Here is a 21,926-nt window from a genome sequence, read left to right as displayed (position 1 = left end):
TCCCTTGGGTTCTTCAGCCTTTTCCAGCTTGTTTTCCCCACTTCTGTAGCTGAGGATGTACCTCCTGACTTTGCTGGACAGCCTTGGTTTCTTCTAGGTAAGGTCATCTGGATTTCAAATGACTCAAGGGGCTCTAGAAAGCATAAGCTACACTAATTCCCTGAACTGCTGCTTGGAGACCTTCCACCTCTGAGGAATTTGGGACTCTGGATGGGAAGTTGCCCCCCAGGTGCACCAATCTGCAAAGGCCAGGGTGGGGCCTGAGAGCATCCACATCTTTGGGGGAAGGAGGACATTTGGTGCTCACCTGGACATGAGGAGCATGCTGACATGAGAGCCCTGCTCACTGTCAGGCTCATTTCCAGACCCCAAGGCCCAAAGAGCCTCAGGGTCTCTGCTCCTGCCCCTGTCCAGAGCAGGGCAGCTTTGGAGCCAGTTGAGGTTGACTTGTCCATCCTCCAGCAATGAGGAGGGACTCAACCATGTGCTCTAGTGCAAGGACACCTTCATGGTGAAGACCTTCCTGCTTCTGTCCTGCTGGCATTTGCCATGTTGTGGCTCATGCCTGCTGCCCTTCATCCTGCCAGGGAGCTCTGGGAGGAGCCTGGCTGCACCTTCTGCAGCCCCTGCCCTGGGGCCGCTGGAGGCAGCAGCCAGATGTCTCCCTTTGCCTTCTCTTCCAAAGGCTGCCCCAGCCCATCCCAGTCTGTCCTGCTGCACACTGTGCTCCAAAGCCCAGCAAGCTTCAGGGCCCCCACTGGGCTCTGCAGTTTGTCAGGACCCTGCTTGCCCTGGGGAGCCCTGAACTGGGCTCAGCTTTCCCAGTGCAGGCTCCTGGTGCTCCCCCAAGCTGACTGCTGCCCTTCACTGACCCAGACCAGGATGCACCTGGCCACCTGTGCTGCAAAGCCACTGTGCTGACTGGTGTCCAGCCCTGGACAGGCAGAGCTTTCCCTGCACTGCTGCCTGCTCCCTGCAGCACAGGGTTAGCTCTGCATCTGCCCTGCATGAACAGCAGGAGGTTTGTTCTACTCCATTCTGGGGGCTGCTGTGGCCTCTCTAAGCCAGAGCATGGTTTGGGCTGAAAGGAACCTTGAAGACCATCCAGTTCCAAGCTCCTGCCTTGAGCAGGGACATCTCCCACCAGCCCACGTTGCTCAAGGCCACATCCAGCCTGGCTTTGAACACCTACAAAGCTGGAGCCTCCACACCCTCTCTAGGCAACCTGCTCCAGTGTCTCCCCACCCTCATGAGGAAGACTTTTTTCTTGTGTCTCATCTAAATTGCTCTTCAGCCAGCCTGGAGCCATCACCTCTCATCCTGTCACTGCACAGCTTTGTCAAAAGTCCCTCCCCAGCTCTCCTGTAGACCCTTCAAATAGTAGGAGGCTGCTCTAAGGTCTCCCTGGAGCCTTCTCCAGGCTGAACAACCCCAACTCTCTCAGCTTGTCTTCAACAAAGAGGTTCTCCAGCCTCTGATCATTTCTGTGGCCTCCTCTGGACCTCCTCTTGTCCCTCTTGTGTTGGGAGTTCCAGAGCTGGACACAGTACCCCAGGTGGGGTCTCATGAGACCAGAGCAGAGGGGGGCAGTCACCTCCCTTGACCTGCTGCCCCTGCTTCCTTTGATGAAGCTCAGGATTTGCTTGGTGTCTGGGCTGCAAGCACCTGGTGCTGGCTCACTGCTGAGCTTCTCATCAGCCAGCACCCCCCAAGTCCTTCATCTCAGGTCTGTTCTCTACATGGCACTTCCAGCACATAAGCTGCATCTCCCGTTTCAGGAAATGCTGACCCTGGCAGCCTGGGAAGTCTCCTTTAGAACTGTCCTGAAGTGTGGAGGCTGAGGCTGATCCCATGTCCAGTGGCACCTGAGGCCACCTCAGTCTCACTGCGCCATCCAAGACGGACGGACAAGGGACTCCTGCTGCGGTGCCCATGCTGCCAGCTGGTGAGGGTGCTGTGTGGTGGTGAGAGGAAGCTCAGCTCTCCCCCAACACACAGACAAACCACAGCTCACTCAGTCAGAGGAGCAGAAATGGGTAAGAGCTGTGTTCACAAGCTGGCTGCGATGCAGATGGACACACACCCCACACCCCCCCCAGTGTTACAACATGTACAGAAACATACAGCAAAGACCCTAATACAGAACAAAGCTCTGGGGGGGGGGGTCCCCCCTGTGCCCCCCTCCTCCTCCTACCTCCCTTTTCCCCCAAAAAGGGTTAGAGAGAGAGAAAGGTCATTGCTAAGGAGGAAACTCTGTTAGCTCAAAGCCTAGGCAAGAAGCAGTTTCTCCTCTGCCAGCTCGGTTAGCTCCAGGTCAGCTCCGTCCAGCACAGCTGCTGCTCAGATTTTTGTGATGGCCAAGAGCCCACAGGTCCTAAGCAAAAAGTGGATGATGAGATAGAGCAGCAGAGAAGGACCTGGGGGTGCTGGTGGGGAGGAGCTGGGCAGGAGCCAGCAATGGGCACTGGCAGCACAGAAGGCCAAGGGCAGCCCTTGGCCTTCTGTGCTGCCAGTGCCCATTGCCAGAGGTGGAGAGAGAGGATCCTGCCCCTCTGCTCTGCTCTGGGGAGACCTCACCTGCAGGGCTCAACCCAAGAAGGACCTGGACCTGATGGAGAGGGTCCAGAGGAGGCCACAAAGATGATCAGAGGGCTGGAGCAGCTCTGCTACGGGGACAGGCTGGGAGAGCTGGGGCTGTGCAGCCTGGAGAAGGAGAAGGCTCCAGGGAGACCTCAGAGCTGCAGTTCAGTATCTGCAGGGGAGCTGCAGGCAGGCTGGGAAGGGACTGCTCAGAAAGGCTGCGGGGATAGGAGGAGAGGCAACGGTTTGGAACTGGAGCAGGGCAGAGTTAGGTTGGACATCAGATGTTCTGCACAGTGAGGCTGGCACAGGCTGCCCAGGGAGGTGGTTGAGGCTCTGTCCCTGCAGACATTCAAGCTCAGCCTGGCTGTGTCCCTGGGCAGCCTGCTGTGGCTGGAGCTGTCCCTGCTGCCTGCAGGGGGTTGGACAAGGTGCCCTGGGAGGGTCCCTTCCAACCTGATGCAATCAGTCTGTGAATCTGTGGGACCTGGCCCAGCCAGCACCATGCCTAGAAGCAGAGGTGAGCTGACACAGCTGCATTTGATTTATGAAAGGAGAAAAAATGGAAACTCAAGAGGATTAAAAATGAGGCAGGGCAGAGGGATTGCCAGGGCAGCCCAGCTGAGCCTCCCTCTGGGTGCTTAAGCTGCTGCTAGCAAATGCAAACCACAAAGTACCTTAGGAAGGGACAGCCCAGATGGAACCAGCACGATTCAATCAGGGCAGCTGCTCAGCAAGCAGAAATGTTCTTAAGCTTGCCCAAGCTGCAGCCACATGAAGACAGAAGAATGACCCCAGTGAGTTAACTGGCAGCAGAGTAAGACAAACAATGAAGATGTGCCAGAGGGACAGGAGGGAATCCAGAGGGACCTGGACAGGCTGCAGAGCTGGGGCCAGCTGAACCTCATGAGGCTCAACAAGAGCAAGTGCAGGTCCTGCACCTGGGCCAGAACAATCCTCACTGGCAGTGCAGGCAGGGGGAGGAGTGACAGAAAGCAGCCCTGCAGAGAAGGGCTTGGGGGTGCTGGTGGGGAGGAGCTGGGCAGGAGCCAGCAATGGGCACTGGCAGCACAGAAGGCCAAGGGCAGCCCTTGGCCTTCTGTGCTGCCAGTGCCCATTGCCAGAGGTGGAGAGAGAGGATCCTGCCCCTCTGCTCTGCCCTGGGGAGACCTCCCCTGCAGGGCTGGGGCCAGCTCTGGGTCCCCCAACACAAGAAGGACCTGGAGCTGATGGAGCAGGTCCAGAGGAGCCATGAAGATAATCAGGGGACTGGAGCAGCTGTCCTGCAAGGACAGGCTGAGGGAGCTGAGGCCCCATCTCTGGAGATACTCAAGGTGAGGCTGGACAGGGCTCTGAGCAAGCTGCTCTGGTGGAGGATGTCCCTGCTGAGTGCAGGGGGTTGGACTGGATGAGCTCTGGAGCTCCCTTCCAACCCAGAGCATTCCATGACATCAGGATGTTGCCCCTTACTCCTCTCGCCTGCACTTCAAAGGCACCAAGAGCACTGGAGCAGAGGTTTGCCTGGAGGCCAGTTCAGAGGCAGTATCCCAAGAAAAGAAACTGGTAGAAAAGTGAAGCAATTCACTTCACTCAGGAGCTTTGGTGGATCCCCAGGCCAGAAAGCCTCTTGAGACACCTGAAAAATGTCCTACCAAGAGGGAAGTGCAAGTGAGCAGTGAGCCAGGGGAGAGGACGTGCCCAGCCAAAGCAAAGCAGCTGTGAGACTCAAACCTTTCACAGCAGCACCCCACCTGCTGCCCAGGCTCACCTCTGGTGCATCTGGCTTCCATCAGAAGCCTAGGAGCAGCCAACAGTCTGGTTGGGAAGAGGAGGATCAAGGGAGGACAGCCAGGGGGGTCAGCCAGGGGGCTCTGCTGTGCTGGGCAGGTGCTCACTAACGCTGCTGTGTGCATCAGTGGAGATGAATCACAGCTCACAATCACAGGGTCTAGAGCAGGCAGCAAGGGATGGATGCTGGGCATCTCCTGGTCAGCTGAGAAGGACCTGTGCCATAGACTAGGGAGGAAGATCCTCCCTTGGGCAAATGAATGGCAGAGAGAGAGAAAAAGGGAGAAGGATCACCCAGGGAGCTCACTGTGCCAAGAGACAGCTTGTGAAGCATCTCATCCACATGCAGCAAGTGCCAAAGGAGCATGAGCAGAAGTGAGGGGAGGAGTGGGGAACAGGCAGTGTGCACATCTAAGCTGTACCCACACCTCCTCAGACAGGTGGAGGTCCAGGTCTGGTCACCCAGCCCCAGCAGGGACATAGACTAAGCAGAGAAGGCTGAGAGGCCTTGATAAGGATTTAGGGCCTGGAATGGCATGGGGAGGATGAATGACCAGCAAGCATCACAGCCACCAGCTCTGAGTCCCCAGACTGCTCCTCACACATCCCAGGCTGGTCCAGCAGCTCCAACACCTTGCCCCACACCTTGGGACTCTGCCCCAACAGCCCTCTGCTCTCCAGCAGCTCTCTGGGATCCAGCTGCCTGGGGTGAACTCCTGGGATGAACTCCACTCCACTGCACTGTGCTGCCAAGGAGCTGCAGGGGAAGCCACTGCCACAAGTGAAGGGACAGCTGAGATGGATGCTGAAGGCTCCCCCCAGTGCCCCCAGTGCTGAGGAGCTGCTGAGGAGCCCTTGAAAGCACTCAGGGAAGAGAAGTCCCAAGTCATAAATACACAATGGGCAGGTTTGCTGGGGAGACAGAGGGGCAGGAAAGACCCTGTCCCTGTGTCCCTGTCCCTGCATTCCTGTGTGGACTGCCCTGGGTGACCCTGCTCTGGCAGGGGGTTGGACCCCATGATCTCTGCAGGTCCCTTCCAACCTCTGATGTCCTGTGATACTGTGAAGGCAGGGTGCTGGGAGAGGTGTGGTGAGGTTGAAGGCACAGCAGCTACAAGAACAGCTTTGATGGGAGGGCTGAGGGATCAGAGGCATCATGGGGACCTTCCCCCAGTCTCTGGAGGCAGGGGTCCACCACTGCCAGGGAACCTGACCCCAGTGGGGGCTCTGTCTGCATGGTGCCTGCTAGCAGAGATTTCATGCAGCCTGGCACCAGCTCTCTGGGATTGGGCCCAGAGGATTCACCCTCCTTCCACCAGCACCATGAGCTGAGTCTTGTGCTGCCTTGGCCCAGCCTGAGCTGCTGCTCAAGCAGGTCTCCAGGGGAGGGGAGGGCTGCAATGGCAGCAGGGAGGGCAGAGGGAAGAGGAGTTGGATGATGGCAATGGTTGCAGCCTCAGTTTCTGCACCCAGTTCCCAGCCCCTTGAGGATTTCCAGCCTCACTGCACCCCTTGCCTGCACCTCTGCCTCGCCGTGGTCCTGCCCCATGGGAAGCACACAGGAGGGAAAGTCCTGGTGGGCTCCAAAAATGCCTTTGTTTAGGTGAGCTCAGCCCAGCTCTTCCCCATCCCCAGACCCTGGGAGGACAAGAGAAGGGAACACAGGCCTGAGCAGCCCAGGCTCTCCACAGCCAGCCACACCAAGCTCTGGGGTGAGTTACTCTTTATTTGGCAAAAAGAAGGGACTGTGCCTGGGAGGAGCAGGAGACCTGCCAGAGCCTTGAGCACTGAGCTCAGCAGAGGGAGAGCAGAGCAGCAGCCTGGAGCTTCGCAGCATGGGTCTTGCATCACTCAGCAGGAGCATCCACCCCAGGCAGGCCTACAAACAGCCAGGAGAGGCAGCCTGAGCCTCGGAGGTGAGGGCCAAGGAGAGCTCTCCACTGGGCTCAGTGCACTCTCTTCCAGTTCTCCCCCTCTGCAGTGGGCCACCTCCAGCAGGGAGCTTCTGGCTAAGCCCTGCAGCTGAAGGTGCATCAGTGTGGTGGGAGATGACATGGCCAGGGTGGGCCAACCACAAACATGTTCTGCATGGTGAGACACCAGCTCAGCTCTGGCCACTTTTGCCAGCCCACACCCCCAAGGTGCCCTTGGCAGGAGCTGGTGACCTGGCCCTGGCTGCTGGGTGAGCTCTGCAGCTGCTTCTCCACTGAACTGATCCCAGCTGGGCAGCTGCAGAACAGCTCCACAGGGAATGGTCCCACCTGGGCACGAGCTCCAGCACAGCTTCAACCACCTTGGCCCCCAGAGTAATTAAAAAAGCTCTTGGTGGCCCTTGCTGGGGCCCCCAGGGGCACAGCTCCCAGCAGAGGACCCAGAGGTGGCCCCCAGGGGCACAGCTCCCAGCAGAGGACACTGCACTCACCGTGGGGCACGGCTACGCTGCCTCGAGGCTGCATTCCTCTGTGAAAGCAATGAGAAACACTGAGCCCAGGACTGTGCCCTGCCTGCTCCCACCTGGCACCCAAAACAGACAACCCAGGAATGAACCTGAGCGAGGTGAAAGCCACCAGGTGCCAAGCCAGAGCACCTCTTGCTGCCAGCACTTTCTCCTGCCAGCTCAGACCACAAAGTGTGGCAGTGCTGGGCTGAGCTGGTCCCTGCCAGCGTGTCTTGGCTTCCCACACCAGCTGAGCCAGCCTGACAGTGTGCTGGGCACTGCTCACCCTGCCTGGGCAGCATCCTGATCATCTCACTGCTGAAGCCCTTCTTCTTTGCCAGGTTCTGGAACAGCTCTGCCACTCTGGGGCTCACCTCCTGGGTTCTGCCTTAAGGTAAAGTCACAAATCAGGCTGTGGCCTCTCCCTGCAGCTGCTGGGCAGCTGGTGGGGGCCAGGCACATGAGACAGCCCTCCCAGCTGACAAGACATCAGCACAGTGCTTCCTCTCGTGGTTCCCATGCCCACCATTTCTGCCCCCTGTTATGCAGGGCCCCCACTCCTCACCCTGTTTTACCATGTGCTCCCAGCATGGTGCCAAGGGCTGTGCCCAGCCTCCCCTGCCAGCCCCAAATCGCTGCAGCAGCCCCAGCCCCGCTCCTGCTCCCTCCCAGCACAGGAGGGCAGGGGTGAGGGGGGCCTGTCCCTCGCCCCCCTGACTCCTGTCCCCTCAGGACACAGCAACAGCCTGGCCAGCCCAGCCCTGGTACACACTGTAGAGCCTCAACATGTGCAGGGTCCTCCCATCCTTCACCCTGGCAGCCAGGATGACGGCGTAGCTCTGCCCGTCCGTGTCCAGCACCTGCACTGTCTTGTTGCCTCTCTCTGCAAAGGGAGGTGGAGCAAGGGGAAGGTGAATGACCTCCTCCTGAGGACTCCCACGCTGCAGAAGGGCTGTAAAGGGCTAGGGGCCAGGCCACCCAGCACATCTTCCCTCCATGTCTCCCTGCCCTGGTTTTGCCTCTTGCTCCCCTGAGAGCCCAGGCACAGATCACAGAAGAACACTGGAGGCCCTGGGGCAGTTCACTGCACGCAGTGGAGCAGCCTGGCCAGTGTCAGACTGGCACTGGGGATGGTGGGGAACCACTCATCCCTTGGAAACATCCATCCACCACCCCTGTGCAGGATGAACCTGCTTTCCCCCAGGGCTTATCCCTGGTCTGAACATGTGTGAAGCCAGAGCAGCGTCCAGAGGGAGGGAGCAGAGGGTCATGCCACACTGGTGGGACACCAGCCTTGGTACATGCCAGGCATGGGGTGCAGCTGGCAAGCAGCCACACGGGTTTTTCCCACCCAGGACCTCAGGAGAGGCAGGTGGGCACCCCTGAGAGCTGTGGGCACCCCTGAGAGCCATGTCCCCAGGGACAGGCAGCTGCTCCTGGACAGTGCCTCCACCCCAGCCCCAGGGCAGGGCTGCCCCCACTCACCAGCGCTGTGGAATTGCCCAGGGCTGCCTGTGGGCCTGTAGATCCCTTCTGACCTCTTACACCCTGCTGAGCTGCAAAACAGGGACAGGAAGCTCTGGCTGGGGTGCAGTGACCTTTTGCCCTCCCCCAGAGGCCACTGCCCCAGAGGCCACTGCCCCAGAGGCCACTGCCCCAGAGGCAGGGCTTGCTGTTCAGGAGTGGGGCGGTGTGGCCAGGGCAGGGGGGGGTTCAGGTGCCACCCTTGGAGCAATGAGTGCCTGGGCTGACAGGGCACAGTACTGGCACCTGGAACCATCCCATGGGGTCATACAGCCCTTCCCTTGCTGATGCCCTGAGCTGCTGGGATGAGGCTGGTCCTGCTGGGAAAGCTTTAACCACAGGGTCAGCTACCACCCTGCTGGGAGCAGCAGAGTGTCTCAGCCTTCAGGATGGGACCACTGCTGGCTGGCTGCTGCTGGCCTGAAGGAGTTGCCACGATGCAGCTCTCTAACCAAAGGGCTGGAGGTCCTGGCTCACCCCCTGCCCAAGCCTTTGCTGGATGCTGAGTGGAGGGGCCCAGGTGGAGACCCACCAGTGCAGGTCCAGGAGGCAGGCTGGTCAGTGAGGCCCATGCAGAAAAGCACTTGGCACTTACTAGGGAATTGCAAAGGAGATCTTCAGGCTACCCTCTCCCAGGACTGTGATGTTGGCCATTGCCATCTTCAGCTCATCCTTTCTCTGCAGGAAGCCCGGGGAGCTGGAGGCCACGGCAGGGATATACCACCTGCCTGCAACCTGGCAGCAAGGGAGGCTGTGAGGCCAGAGGAGGAGCAGGGGCTGTCCCCAGCTCAGACTGAGCCTCAGGCCATGGGACACCTGCATCCCCTCCGACACAGAACCCGCCCCGGGGCACCCAGGCTGCCCTCCTCAGAGTGTGAGAGCAGAGCCCAGGGTAGCTGCGGTGTCCCCGGCAGCCCCCCGTACCGAAGCACCTCCCCAGACCCCCCCCCCCGGTGGCCAGGGGCCACTCTCCCACCCTGCTCTCCCCAGGGTGTTGTGGATCACCTTGCTCTCATCCAGCCCTGCAGCCCCAAGGTCCTCAGCCTCTGCAGGCAGCAAGCAGAGCAGGGCTACCCCCAGGCTCAGCACCGCGGTCCTCATCTTGCCGCAGCCTCCTCCGGCTTGGCCAGCAGCCTGCAGAGCAGCGCCAGGGCCGCTGGCTTTATAGCGCTGCCCCCCGGCCGGCCGAGGCTCGGGCAAGGCTGGGGCCGAAGGCAGCCGCAGAGCAGGCTCCGCTCTTGCGGAACGAGGGAAGTGCCTGCGGCCCCCGCAGAGCAGGCTCCGCTCTTGCGGAACGAGGGAAGTGCCTGCGGCCCCCGCAGCCGTGTTCCGGGAACCGCTGCGGCTGGGGCTTTCCCGGCCCCGTTTCCTGACTCTTGCGCAAGGACAAAGAGCTTTTGTTTCCCGGCCGGCTGCCACAGGGCTGCTGCGAGGAGCAGGGAGGCTCTTCCCGGCATGGGCCACGGCCGCGGCACCACCGCCCGGTGACCTGGCACAAAGGGGATCAGTTGCCTGCCGCTGGCATCTGCCCCGAGGCCGCTGCTAGGATCATGCCCGAGGGAGGTGGCCACACGCTGCTGGCATCACCCAACCCCAGGGTGCCAGGGCAGGGTCACCTACCCGCCTTGAGGCACCCAGGCTGCACCCGGAGCAGGGAGCCAGAGACAGGGGCTCATGCCACTGGCAGGGTGCCCCCTCCTTGCTGGGGTGTCATGTCCCCAGTGCCCGGACTCTGGCAAGCTCCATGCTGCTTCCCCTCAGCCCTGCACCTCCATGGGCACTGAGGGGCTCCTGTTCCAGGGCAGGTGGCACAGGGGGAGCAGGATACTGCCTCTGCTCTGCAGGAGGTGTAGGGCATGGATGCTGCCCTTGGGGCTCATGGTCCAAATGAGACAGGCATGGGGGTCCCAGTCCTGCTGTGGGGGACTGAGCAGGGAGTGGGGTGTTCTGGGGCAAGCTCCCTGCCAGCAGCCAGAGCCCATACAGGCAGGGCTGGGCAGCCTGACCACTCCAACCTGCCTGCCCAGCCACACAAACCCCTGCTCAATCCAGCCTGAGTCTCCCCTGCCCACATCCTTAGCAGCTGCCACACTGCAGCTTCCCCATCCCCTGCCCATGCTGGGCGCAGTGAACACCACAGCAAAGGAGCCCCTGGATGCATTTGGGGTGCTGAGAGGAAGGGTGGGAACCAGGACCGCTGGGCCCAGGGTGCCAGGGGAGCCTGGCAGCACTCCTGCTCCTGCCAAAGACAGCACCAAGCCCTGAAGCAGCTTCTGCACCTATTTATTCAGAGGGGTCAGGTGTGATCCTGCTGTGGGCCAGCAAGGCTGGCACAGCCCAGGTGGGGAGGATGGTGAGGGGCAACACAGAGAGGCAGCAGAACCTGGCTTCCACCAGGTCTGGAGCACTCCTGGCCCTGGTGTTGGCCCTGTCAGCTGCAGGGAGGCAGGACAGACAGACAGCAGGGGTTAGGGCAGGGGAAAGCCAATGCAAGGCAGAGCCCGAGGCAGGCAGGGGGCTCCCGGGGGGCTGCGAGTCCATGCTCAGCCCAGGCCACGCTGAGAGCCTGCTCCCTCCTGCCCTGCTCACCTGGTGGCCTCGGTGCACTGATCTGCTGGGAAGCAGAGAGGGGTGAGCATGGCGTGGAGCCCCCGTGCAGCCCCCCTATTCAGAGGGGCCACGAGTGCCACCCGTGCCCTGCTGGCACTCACCAGAGGGGGGCAGGACTGCCAGCATGTCCTCGGTCAGGCCCACGGCGGGGATGAGCTCTCTGAACGTCTGCAGCAGCTGGGGGCTGGGGTCCTGCTCTCTCGCTGCAGCCAGACACCGGGGGGGGGGGCTGGTGAGTGCGGGGGGCCTGGCAGCAAGCCCCACGCTGGGGGTCTGCCTCCAGTGCCGAGCCAGGGGATCCCAGGGACGGGTAAAGCAAAGCCATGGGAGGTGGAGGGTGGACACTGGGCACCCCAAGAGTGCCCTGGGCTGGCAGCAGCAGTGGTGGGGCTGAGGTTCAGCAGCAGGACAGACTGCAGAGGGGCTGCAGTTCCCCACCCCACGACCAGCCACTGCTGTTTCTGGTGCAGGGTTTCATTCCCTGGGTGTGCCCTGGGGGCTGGAGGGCAGCACGCTGGGTGCCAGCATGGTGAGCTGCAGCAGGGGGGAGGAGCCCAGCCCGTGCCCCCAGCCCGTGCCCTACCCCTCCCCAGGAGCCACGAGTGCCCACCAGCCCCCCTGGCACCCACTGAAGAGCTGCAGCATGGTCTTGGGCCTCTGCCCACTCCACTGGGCCTCGTGCAGGATGGCATAGTGGCTGTAGTCGGTGTCCAGCACACGCAGTTCCCTCTTCTCTTCTGCTACTAAGGGACCCCAGAAGGTTCCTGTTGGGCAGTGCAGCACAGCCCAGGCCCTTCTGCAGCCCCCACCAGGGCTCACAGCTCAGGGCCTGAGCCCCAGATTCACCCACAGTGGGCTCTGTGATCTGGCAGAGCCGGGTGCCCACCCAAGCGCTGGAGGCAGAGGGGCCAGCCCTGCCTCCTGCTGCTCCCTGGGCACGGGGCCATGGTGATGCCCACCCTCCATTTCTGGCCCCCTGCCCACACGTACCCAGGTAGTGCCCTGCCTGCCCACTTTGCTGGAATTGCAGCTCAAACTTCTGGCATTTGTCCATCCTGGAAAGGGACAATGGAAACGGTGGTTGGATGCCAGGTGGGTGGGCAGCAGGGGGGCAGGGCAGGTGAGGCTCAGCCTGCAGGGGGGGAGGAGTCCCCTGGCCCCAGCAGGATGCAGTGAGCAGGATGGGCACTCACAGGGGCCAGAGGATCTTCATAGCCAGGTCCCCCTCTGGCAGGAGGCTGATGGTGATGATGGCTGACTTCATCTCATCCTTCATCTTCAGGAACACGGAGCAGTTGGAAACGGCAGCCACGAGATGCCAGGGCCCTGCAAACTGCAGCAGGGCATCAGCAGAGGGCCTTGGCACAGCCACGGTGACCTGCCCCCCACAGGTGGCACCTGCCAGCCTCCGCTGGGGAACCAGCTGCCCAGGACCAACCCCGTGGATACCTTGCACAGGTCAAGCTCTCTTGGAAGCTTCCCTGGTGTTGGCTCAGGGCCAGGACCAAGGGGCACCCGGGGGCTCCCAGCCATGCCCAGGGGTGCCACATGGGTGCCCTGCCCCAGCCAGCCCCTCCAGCCCGGGCAGGACTGGCTGAGTGGGCACCCAGGGCTGTTACCTTCTCGGCGCTGAAGTCTGGCTGCACAGGGACCTCAGCCCCTGCCTGCAGCAGGCAGAGCAGGGCCAGAGCCAGGCTGGGCAGCATCAGCACCATGCTTGCTGCAAGAGCTGGGTGCAGGCAGGTCAGGCTGCACCACCTTTATAGCCCCTGCTGCTGGCAGCACCCCCTGCCCACCCCCCACTTTATGCAACAGGTTACACAAGCACAGGGCTCTCTTGTGCCCGTCTTGGGTGACAGCCTTGCCCCTTCCCTCCCTAATTGCCCAGGCCTGGATGAATGCAGCCTTGTGTGGCACCCAGAGCACACTGGGGACTGGGCCATGGCTGGGGAGGGGAATGAGGGCACTCCCAGGGGCCCCCTCCTGGCTGTTGCCCACTGTCCCCAGGCTCTGGCAGTGCCTTAGGCAGGAGGTTGGATGTTTGGCTGGGGTTAGCCCCGGGCTGAGCCACAGCTTGCTGCTCCCAGAAGGGGTTGTGGCTTCCCAGGCTGCTGGCAGCAGGCACAGACCCCACTCCCAGAGAGGGTCTGGACTCATGGCACAGAGCAGGTGTGCAGCTGGGCTCAGCCACGGCAGTCACTCTGCTTCATGTCCATCCTTCTCCAAACTTTTGGAGACCCTCCCTGTGATTGCCCATCCCCCCATGCCCACACTGCCAGCCTGCTCTCTGGCAGGGAAGCTGAGGCAGGGAGGCTGGGGGTAGCTCAGGGTGCCCAAGAGGTTAGATGGGAATGGATCTCCCCAGCAGGTCCCAGCCATGAGGACTCTTTCTCCCTGGACCAGGCTGGTTTGGTGGCCAGGCAGCACCATGGGGCTGCAAGTGCCTGTGGGGCCTCACCCCACAGCTCCATGGCTAGGAGCTGGGATCAGCCTTAACTCCCAGTGCCAGCCACAGTCCAGCCCATTGCCACCAGAGTGCCTCCCCCTCCTCATTGCTCCATGGAGGCTTCCCCCATGAGGACCCAGCAGACCAGGGCAGGGGGTTGGTTTGTTCAGGCTTTAATGGAGAGAGGGTGCAGGTGTGGGTGTGAAGCCAGGGAGCCAAGGCTGCTGTGGTGCTGAGGGTGCACTGGGGAGAGGGCTGGTGGCCACCGGCTCGGGCCGGCCTCAGGGCTCTGCTGGCACTCGCTGCTGTGTCTGCCTGGAAGAGAGGACAGGGTGAGCACAGCTGAGCTGGGGGGGCTGTGGAAGATGTGGGGAGATCTCAGCCCTGCCAGCCCCATGCTCAGTGGGTGAGCACCCAGCACCCAGGGTCTGGGGCAACAAAAGAGCCACCCCATGGGGATGGGCTGGGGGATCCCTGGCAGAGGTAAGGGAAACCCCAGTGAGAGAAGCAGCTTGGGAGGGCTGGGGGCTCCGTAGAGTGGAGTGGCTCTGTGCATCCCCTGTCCCCCTCCAACCCCTGCAGGGCTGGTCTGAGCCCTGGGGAAGGCAGGACTCACCTAGGCAGCATCTGCCATGCACTTGTCTGCAGGAGGAAGAAAAGAGGAGATCAGCTCCTGCAGGGGATGGGCGACCAGTGGCCCTCCAAAGGACCCCACACAGGGCTTTCCTCAGCAGCACCCCATGGCTGGCCCCATGCTGGCCCCACAGAGAGGCAGGGAGGAGGCAGGAGGGTCTCCTCCCTCTCAGGCCCCCAGGGTCCCTTGCCCCTTGCTCCCCACCACCAGTCCTGCGCCCCCAGCTCCTCACCTGTGTGGGGCAGGATGAGGATCTCTTCCTCCATCAGGCCCTGCTCCCTGGAGAACTGGGTGAACCTCTCCAGGCGCTCGGGACTGAGCTCCTTGGTGCGGCCTGCAGCCAAGAGCAGGGTGAGAGGCAGCCCCCTCAGAGCCCCCGGGGAGGGGTCATGCTGCCCTGGGGCACAGGCAGCCCAGCAAGGGCCAGGGCCCCAGGAAGGGGATCCCAACCCAGCCATCCCACGGGTCACCCCAGCTTGGAAGATGCTGCTGCCCCTTTCCTGTGGGAGAGCTTCCCTGCCCAGGACAGCCCAGGGGGGCCCAGGGTGGGGGTGGGCAGCACGGGGGTCCCAGGGCAGACTTACTGTAGAGCAGCACCATGGTGGAGGAGCCACTGCCCTTGGAGATCTGGGTGGCCACCAGGGCGTACTCGTCGTAGTTGGTCTCCACCACGCGGATGTCGTGCTTGCTGCCCCAGCCTGCGGCAGGGGGAGGGCACAGCTCAGCCCCTGGCACCGAGCCAGCCCCTGGCACCGAGCCAGCCCCGGGCTGCTCCCACAGGGGCAGAAGCAGCAAGGTGGGCAGGGGGCCGGGCACTCACGGGGGCTGCTGTAGCTGAAGCGCCCTGGCTGCTCTGTCTTGGTGTAGAGGCTGGTCCTCTTCTCGCAGTGGTCTCCCCTGGGCAGCACAGCACGAGGATGTCAGAGGGGCTGGGCAGGGGGCACACAGAGCCCCAGGCACGGCACTGCGGCAGAGCGCCCCCCGCCCGCCCCCGGCCCACGCTCCTACTTGGGGTAGGTAGCAACGACCTCCAGGTTCCCATCTGCGGTGGCCGAGATGACCGTGGTGCACATCTTCATCAGGTGCTTCTTCTCCTTGAACCAGTTGGAGTTGGAGGCCAGGCCGAGGGTGTACCACTTGCCTGTGAGCTGCACACAGCCTCTGCTCAGCCACCAGCTGGGCAGGGATCCTGTCTCGCCCCCCCAGCCCCAGCCCAAGCCGGCTGCCCCCCTGCCAGTCTGCACTCCGAAGGGCAGTTCTGGGCCCCTCAACCCCAGGGAGCCGCTGCAGCTCTCAGCATCCACAACACCCAGCAGCCAGGAGAGCCCTTTGCTGCCTGGCACTTGGGTGTTTCTCCCCTCTTCACCCTGATCCCCAGGATGGGGTGACAGGGCCACCTGGCTCTGAGGTGCCATTCACATCCACCCAGGGGCACCCAGGGCTCACCCCAGCTGCATCCCTGGGACCATGGGCCCAGTGCACCAGGAGGGCAGCTGTGAGCCCCGGAGATGGGCTGCGCTGGCACCACCTCGGCAGGCGCTGCCATCCTCCAGCCGTGCAGGAGGAGCCTCCAGCCTCCCTGGGCTGGCTCCCCGGAGGAGCAGGCAGCGCGGCCGCTGCAGGGGTGGGGTCTGTGCTGGGGGAGGGCAGGGGTCCATCTCCTATCTCCCTGCTGCTTGTCAAACCGCCCGTGCTTTTCCCAGTCCCCCTACAAAATCCCTCCCGTATCCCCCCACCAGCACCGCAGCCCCCCACCTCCCGGGACTGCCCCCCACCTCCCGGGACTGCCCCCCACCTCCCGGGACTGCCCCACAGGCTGCACCCTTCCTCCTGCATCCTCTCCGGAGCCACAGAACCCAGGCCCTGGGGGCTGCCCGGGCATGGGGGGCTGTGGCCACTGGCCACCCGGGTCCCCCCAGGGCCGCGCCCAGCCTTGCCCCAGGTCCACCTCAGCTGCCTCTGCATACAGCCCCCCGGGCCCCCCGAGCAGGTGCCGCCGGGCAGGCTGTGCCGCCGGGCAGGCTGTGCCGCCGGGCAGGCTGTGCCACCTTGTCCTGCTGGAAGTCAGGCTGCACGGGAACGCCGTCCTGGGCGTGCAGGGCCCCGAGCAGGGCCAGCCCCAGCACTCCGAGCAGAGTAGCCTGCATCTTGAGCCGAGCCGAGCCGAGCCGAGCCGAGCCGAGCCGAGCCGAGCCGAGCCGAGCCGAGCCGAGCCGAGCCGAGCCGAGCCGAGCCGAGCCGAGCCGAGCCGAGCCGAGCCGAGCCGAGCCGAGCCGAGCCGAGCCGAGCCGAGCCGCGATGCGGGAGGGTCGGGCGAGCCCCTATTTATGGGCAGGCTGAGCAGCGGCCCCCGGGGGGCAGCCCGGGCTCCCCCCGCGCGTTATGCAAGCGAGAGCAGGGGCGAGCGCCGGAGCCAAAGGGCAGGCCGGGAAGCTGCGAACGTTCCCCTCCTGCTGCTGGGACATGTTTGCTCCGGGTGCCAAACTGCCCGCAGCAAGAGCCCTGCCCGCGGCCAGCGCCGGTCCCAGCCCCCAGCTGCGGGGCAGGGGGGCAGGGGGCAGGGCTGCTCCACCACTCCAGCTCGGAGGGGGTCCCAGTGAGCTGGAGGGAATGGCAAGTGCCTGCCGGGGCCCGACCCAGTCCATGGGCCTCATGGGCACCTTTGGGTGCTCCTGCGGGACCCCCTGCCTTGCCGTGGCCCCAGTTCCTGCATCACCCAAGGAATCCTCTTGGCTTGGTCCCACCACCCATGGGGCATAGCCGGTGGGGAGCTGGGGGCTGGAGGCGTTGGGAGGGAGCCAGGCTCTAGCCTCGGGCAGCCCTGATGCCCAGCTCCCTGGGGACCAGCAGGCAGCCGGGGGGGCTGGAGATGTCCTCCTCTTTGATTTAGGGTCTCCCGTGGGTGCTGGGGGACACCCTGAGGAGCTACGGGCCTGGCAGGGCTTGGGCAGGGCTGGCTCTCCCCGCGGCAGGGCCTGCCAAGGCTTTATGTAAGGAGTGTTTGCACAACAGCTGTTTTCCTCCTCTGGCAGCCCCCCTGCCCAGCACATTCCCTTCCCCGCACCCAGCTGAGCCTGGCCTGCCCCTGCCCCTGCTCCCCAGCCCGGCCCCAGCGCCGTGGATTTGTTCAAACAAAACAAACGCTGAGCTGGGCAGGACCCAGCATCACGAGAGCAGGGCTGGGGCCCCCCGCATGCTGGCCTGGGAGCTCAGCCTGAGCCCACCCTGGGGGTGCAGGGTGCCAGGAGGAGCCCTCTCAATCAGGCATCAGAGGCGTGAAGCACCCGTGGGTGTCCCTGGGGCTCTGCACTGGGGAAGGGACACAAAGACCCCCTGCTGCCTGGGGGTCCCCGGCTGCCTGCCCTGCCCAGTGGCAGAAGGGGATGCCTGGGAGGTGCCTGCTCTCCTGGGGGGGACAAAGCTGGGGTGCAAGGAGCTGGGTGGCACAGTTGGGTGGTCCCGAGCCGGGGGCACATGGGAGCACTGGCAGCAGCGTGGGGCAGGCTGAGCCTGGTGCCAGGGCTGGGGCACACGAGCAGGGCAGAAGCAGGCAGGCTGTGGATCACCAGCAGTGCCTGGCCAGACCCCGAGGCACAACCTGGACGTTTGCAGCCCCGCATGGGTCCACGCCGGATGAACACGGGCAGGGCTGAGCCCGGCTGCAGGGGCTGCCGCAGGGGGGGCTGCCGCAGGGGGGGCTGCCGCAGGGCCCTGCCCTCCTCTCCCCTCACCCTGCCGAGGCTCCACCAAGGTGCAGCCACACCTGGGGTGCCGGGGGGTGCCGGGCAGGAGGGAGCTGGATGCACAGCAGCCCGACGCTACCCGGGTGGGCTGAGGGTCTGCAGGCGCGGCCGGACACGCTGTCCCACGCGTGGGCAGCGGGGCCGGTGGGGGCGGGCCGGGGGCCCTTACATAAAGCCCTGATAAACAACATGTGCGGTGCGAGCCGCTTCCTGCCGTTGCACAACGCTGCTGCCGCTCCCCGCGGGGGGCACCGCAGCAGCCTGCGGCCAGGGGCTGCTCCGTGTCCCCTCCCACCACCCCAACGGCTCCACCCGCCCCAAGCACCCCGGTCCTGGCCCAAGCGTGTGGCAGGGCAGCCTCGGCCAGGCTGGACACGCAGGGGAGAGGAGGGGTCCTGTGAGAGGTGCAGTGTTAACTGGGGCTGCAGCCTCTCACTCCCAGTGCAAGCCCCTGCAGTGCCTGCAGCCCATGCTCAGAGCATGCAAGGGACATCCCCTGCCTGGCTCTGCAGCCAGGGGCTGGCAGCCTTTGGGCAGGGGTCTGACCCTGGCAATAGCCCTTGGGGAACATGGTCCACAGAGCTGGGACAGGGCAATGGAGTCTTCCACTGCCCAGAGGCCCTGGGGGTGGGAAGCAGAACCACTGCAGGGCAGAGGCTACCACCTCTGGAGTCCCTGAAGGATCTCCTGGCTTGCCCCAGGGGAAGGCTAATCTTGTGCTGGTCCTCAGGGCCCCTCAAAGCCCTGTGGCCCCACAGCACAGGCACAAAGCTTTTCCCAGCCTCATGCTGGGCATCTGGGGCTTTCCCTCACTCACCAACCAGCCAGGCTCAGGTGCACTGTGGCAACTGAGAGCAGTCAGGAACTGCCTCCATGTCCCACGGTTGGGGTGAGGGGAGAGCATGCTGCAGTTGTGTGGAGGGGGATGCATGGCCCCCCAGCACCCCTAGGCTGGGAACACAGAGGCAGGTCCCTGGTGGTGCAGGGGGAGGTGGAGGGCGAACTTGCCTGGACACAGCCCCTTCTCCAAGGTGTTTATTGGGGTGTCACTGGCTGCTGCCAGGCACAGGGACACAGGCAGAAGGGTGACACAAAGCTGCAGCAGGCAGGGCAAGGACAGGCAGGGCTGCCAGCACAGCTGGGGAGCAGCAACAGGGCCTGGCCAAACCCTGCCTCAGCCCTGCGTGGCCATGGGTGGCTGGATGAGGCGAGGGCTGAGCTCCTGGGACCTCCTGCCAGCACTGCCTGCCCCTACAGCTTCGTTTCTGGAAGGGAAAGAGAACTGCTGAGGGTCTGGGGAGACTCTGAGACCAGCAGGGCTGGAGACTCAGCTCTGCCTCCCCAGGCACCAGCAAGAAGTCATGGATCTGCTCCCAGGGACCCCAGCACTCACCCCGGGGCATCCCTCTTTCAGGACACTTAATCCCAGACCAGCCCTCACCCCAGGAAATATCAGTATAGACCCCACTAAGCCCAGCCTGACTCCTGTGGGGTGAACAGGGCTTTGTTTTGCCAGGGTGTGTCTGATGCCTATCCTGGGTGGCAGCCTATAGCCTCCTCAACTGATCTCAACAGCACAGAGAGAGCTGCACTCCAGGAGCAGGACCACATGGCTGTGGCACAGTGTGACTCCAGCCTGGCATGCTCAGCCCAGAGGCAGTGCAGGGAGAACCCATGTGGTGCCCAAGCTTGTGAGCTGGGGCCCAGCCTGGCACATCACCTGGGAACCACAACTCACCATCAAGAATGTGGAACTCATCAGCAGAGTCACAAAACCCTGTAAGAGGAAGTCCAGGGTGGTCAATCTGCCTGGGCACCCAAGTGCCCCCAGCCCAGCAGCCCTGGGACACAGTGGGGCACAGCCCAGGCCGTGCATCTTTGTCCAGGGGGTGGTCACAACATGGGGACAGAGCCCAGTGTGGCTCTGCTGTGGGCCCACAAGGAGTTAATGTGGAACCACAGAATCCCTTAGGCTGGAAAAGGCCTTTAAAAACATCAGGTCCAACCATTAACCCAACACTGCCAAGTCTGCTGCTCACCCACACCCCTCAGCACCATGTCCATGTGTTCTAAACCCTTCCAGGGATGGTGACTCCACCTCTGCCCTGGGCAGCCTGTGCCAGGCCTTGACAACCCTTTCAGAGCAGCTGTTCCTCATGTTCATCCTAAACCTGCCCTAGTGCAGCTTGAGGCCATTCCCTCTCATTCTGTCACTTGCCCAACCCCCACCCTGCCCCAAGCTCCTTTCAGGGAGCTGTAGGTCTCCCCTCAGCCTCCTCTTCTCCAGGCTCAACACCCTGTTTCCTCCCCAGCTGCTCCTCCCCAGCCCTCTTCTCCAGACCCTTCCCCAGCTGCTCCTCCCCAGCCCTCTTCTCCAGACCCTTCCCCAGCTTCGTTGCCCTTCTCTGGACCTGCTCCAGCTCCAGTGTCCTTCGTGGAGTGAGGAGCCCAAAGCTGATGTGAGGATTCAAGGTGCAGCCTCACCGGTGCAGGAGCACAATCCCTGCCCCAGTCCTGCTGGCCACACCACTGCTGATCCAGGCCAGGATGCCGCTGGACTTCCTGCCACCCGGGCACTGCTGGCTCACCCCCAGCTGTTGATCAACAGCCCCAGGTCCTTTCCAGCCACACCCCCCTGTGGTGTCCCTCCCCATGCTGGAGGGCCAAGCCCCAGCCCCTGCTGCTGGGAAGCGCTCCTGGGTGCAGCCCTCCCTGCGGGTGTGCCCTGCTGCAGGGCTGTGGCACCCACCGTAGGTGGGGAAGTAGTAGATGAGGTCCTGGCTCAGCCCCGCAGCCCTGGCGCGCTGCTCGAACTTCTCCACCACGAGGTCGCTGAGCTGGCTGCTCCGCCCTGTGCAGCACGGCAGGGGAAGGCTGTCAGCCCGGCCTGTCCCTGCCCCGACGCCCCCTGTGGCCCCCACAGCAAAGCCCAGGGCCCAGGGGGCTTTCAGCTTAGAGAAGCCAGCTGCTGGCTCCCTTCCTGCAGCGTCTGGGGACAAAACTCCCTGGGGACTGGGCCCCATGGGCCCCCCACCCCCCCTGTGTCTGGGTCCTCTGGGGCACCTCCAAAACCCATCACAGGTTTCCCACCCCTCTGCCACCCTTCACCTGCCTGCGCCAAGTCCCCAGGTGCCAACCCACCATAAAGCTTGATGGAGATGCTGTGGCCCTTCTGGTAGTAGAGGATGGCATAGCTGCTGTGGTCTGTCTCGCCCAGCACCACGTCCACCTTGCTGCCATATCCACGGCCTGGGAAAGACAGCGGTGGCAGGGGGCAGCCCCAGTTAGTCCTGGTTAAGCCCAGTTAGACCCTGTCCTGAATGAGGACACCAGTACCAAAATCTTGGCAAGGGCAGGAGTGGGGATCAGCAGCGGCACAGCCCCTGCAGCCCCCAGCCCAGCCTCCCTCACCCTTCAGGAGGAAGCGTCCGCGGGCCTGGGCAGGGAGGTAGCGCTGCCAGAGCTCCCAGCACGTCCCAGCCCTGCACGGGAGAGGAGGAGGATGGGACCCAGCCCTGGCCCCTGCCCACCCTGCTGGCTAGGGCTCCCATGGGATCTGCTCCCTTTGCACCTTTGTCCCCAGGGAAATGCTGCAATGCTCTTTGTCCCAGAGCCCTGCGGAGACACAAGAGAGAGGCAGAGCCTGGAAACTTGATGAGCCCCGGGGGTCCCTGCCCTCTCCTCACAGCTCTGAGCCTGGCTCAGCCTCACAGACCACCCCCACCCCACCGAGGCTGGGGGAAGTGCCCATGGATGTGCTAAAAACCCTCTCCTTCAGCTGTGCTGCTGCTGGGCTGGCCTCAAGCCAGTCCACGCCAGGGCAGCCCAAGCCCACCCTAGGCTGGAGGCCATGTGGATGACACAGGAGCCAGCTCGTCATGGCCAGGTTTTCTGCCACAAAACACCCCAGAGATCACACCCACACGTTGCTCTGGGGCAGCCTCCAGCCATGGCACTGGTTCTGCTCTGACCTGCCTGCAGCTCCCCTGTCCCAGCCCAAGTCCCCACCCTATCCAGTGTCCCTCAGCCCGGGGCACTGGCCCTGCTCCAGCCTGCTTGCTATGTCTCCATCCCATCCAGTGTCTCCTGCCCCCATCCCAAGGCATGGACACTATTCTGACCTGCCTGCAGGGTCCCTGTCCCTGCCTGTGGCATCACTCACAG

At 63.4% G+C, this 21,926-nt stretch overlaps 4 protein-coding genes across 5 annotated transcripts in view; all 4 read right to left on the bottom strand.

The window, feature by feature from the left end:
- Positions 1 to 21,926, bottom strand: part of ABCA2 (ATP binding cassette subfamily A member 2) — a 129,331-nt gene that overhangs the window by 81,852 nt on the left and 25,553 nt on the right. The gene's annotated exons all lie outside the window — the stretch shown is intronic.
- LOC128898666 (extracellular fatty acid-binding protein-like) lies at positions 6,797 to 9,457 on the bottom strand. Its single transcript, XM_054174569.1, has 6 exons — positions 9,335 to 9,457; positions 8,925 to 9,064; positions 8,291 to 8,361; positions 7,578 to 7,688; positions 7,092 to 7,193; positions 6,797 to 6,828 (listed from the first exon to the last, which is right to left on the bottom strand). The coding sequence occupies exons 1-6, from the start codon at positions 9,428 to 9,430 to the stop codon at positions 6,803 to 6,805; spliced, it is 546 nt and encodes a 181-aa protein (XP_054030544.1). The 5' UTR covers positions 9,431 to 9,457; the 3' UTR covers positions 6,797 to 6,802.
- LOC104300178 (lipocalin-15) lies at positions 10,729 to 13,094 on the bottom strand. The gene is made up of 7 exons (XM_054174544.1): positions 12,559 to 13,094; positions 12,133 to 12,272; positions 11,930 to 11,994; positions 11,569 to 11,679; positions 11,041 to 11,142; positions 10,919 to 10,940; positions 10,729 to 10,764 (listed from the first exon to the last, which is right to left on the bottom strand). The coding sequence occupies exons 1-7, from the start codon at positions 12,652 to 12,654 to the stop codon at positions 10,761 to 10,763; spliced, it is 540 nt and encodes a 179-aa protein (XP_054030519.1). The 5' UTR covers positions 12,655 to 13,094; the 3' UTR covers positions 10,729 to 10,760.
- Positions 13,543 to 16,233, bottom strand: LOC104300177 (lipocalin). Of its 2 annotated transcripts, none has more exons than XM_054174542.1 (7): positions 16,068 to 16,233; positions 15,028 to 15,167; positions 14,840 to 14,916; positions 14,604 to 14,717; positions 14,252 to 14,353; positions 14,002 to 14,027; positions 13,543 to 13,696 (listed from the first exon to the last, which is right to left on the bottom strand). In XM_054174542.1, exons 1-6 carry the CDS (start codon positions 16,164 to 16,166, stop codon positions 14,002 to 14,004), a joined length of 558 nt encoding a protein of 185 aa, XP_054030517.1. In that variant the 5' UTR covers positions 16,167 to 16,233; the 3' UTR covers positions 13,543 to 13,696. The 2 variants fall into 2 exon arrangements, with proteins under 2 accessions (XP_054030517.1, XP_054030516.1); XM_054174541.1 differs by having other exon boundaries at positions 13,543 to 13,700; positions 16,068 to 16,232.

This window comes from Dryobates pubescens, chromosome 29 (genome assembly GCF_014839835.1).
Source record: "Dryobates pubescens isolate bDryPub1 chromosome 29, bDryPub1.pri, whole genome shotgun sequence".
Lineage (NCBI taxonomy): Eukaryota > Metazoa > Chordata > Aves > Piciformes > Picidae > Dryobates > Dryobates pubescens.
The sequence above is the reverse complement of the archived record's forward strand: the minus strand, read 5'-3'. Positions and strand labels throughout refer to the sequence as shown.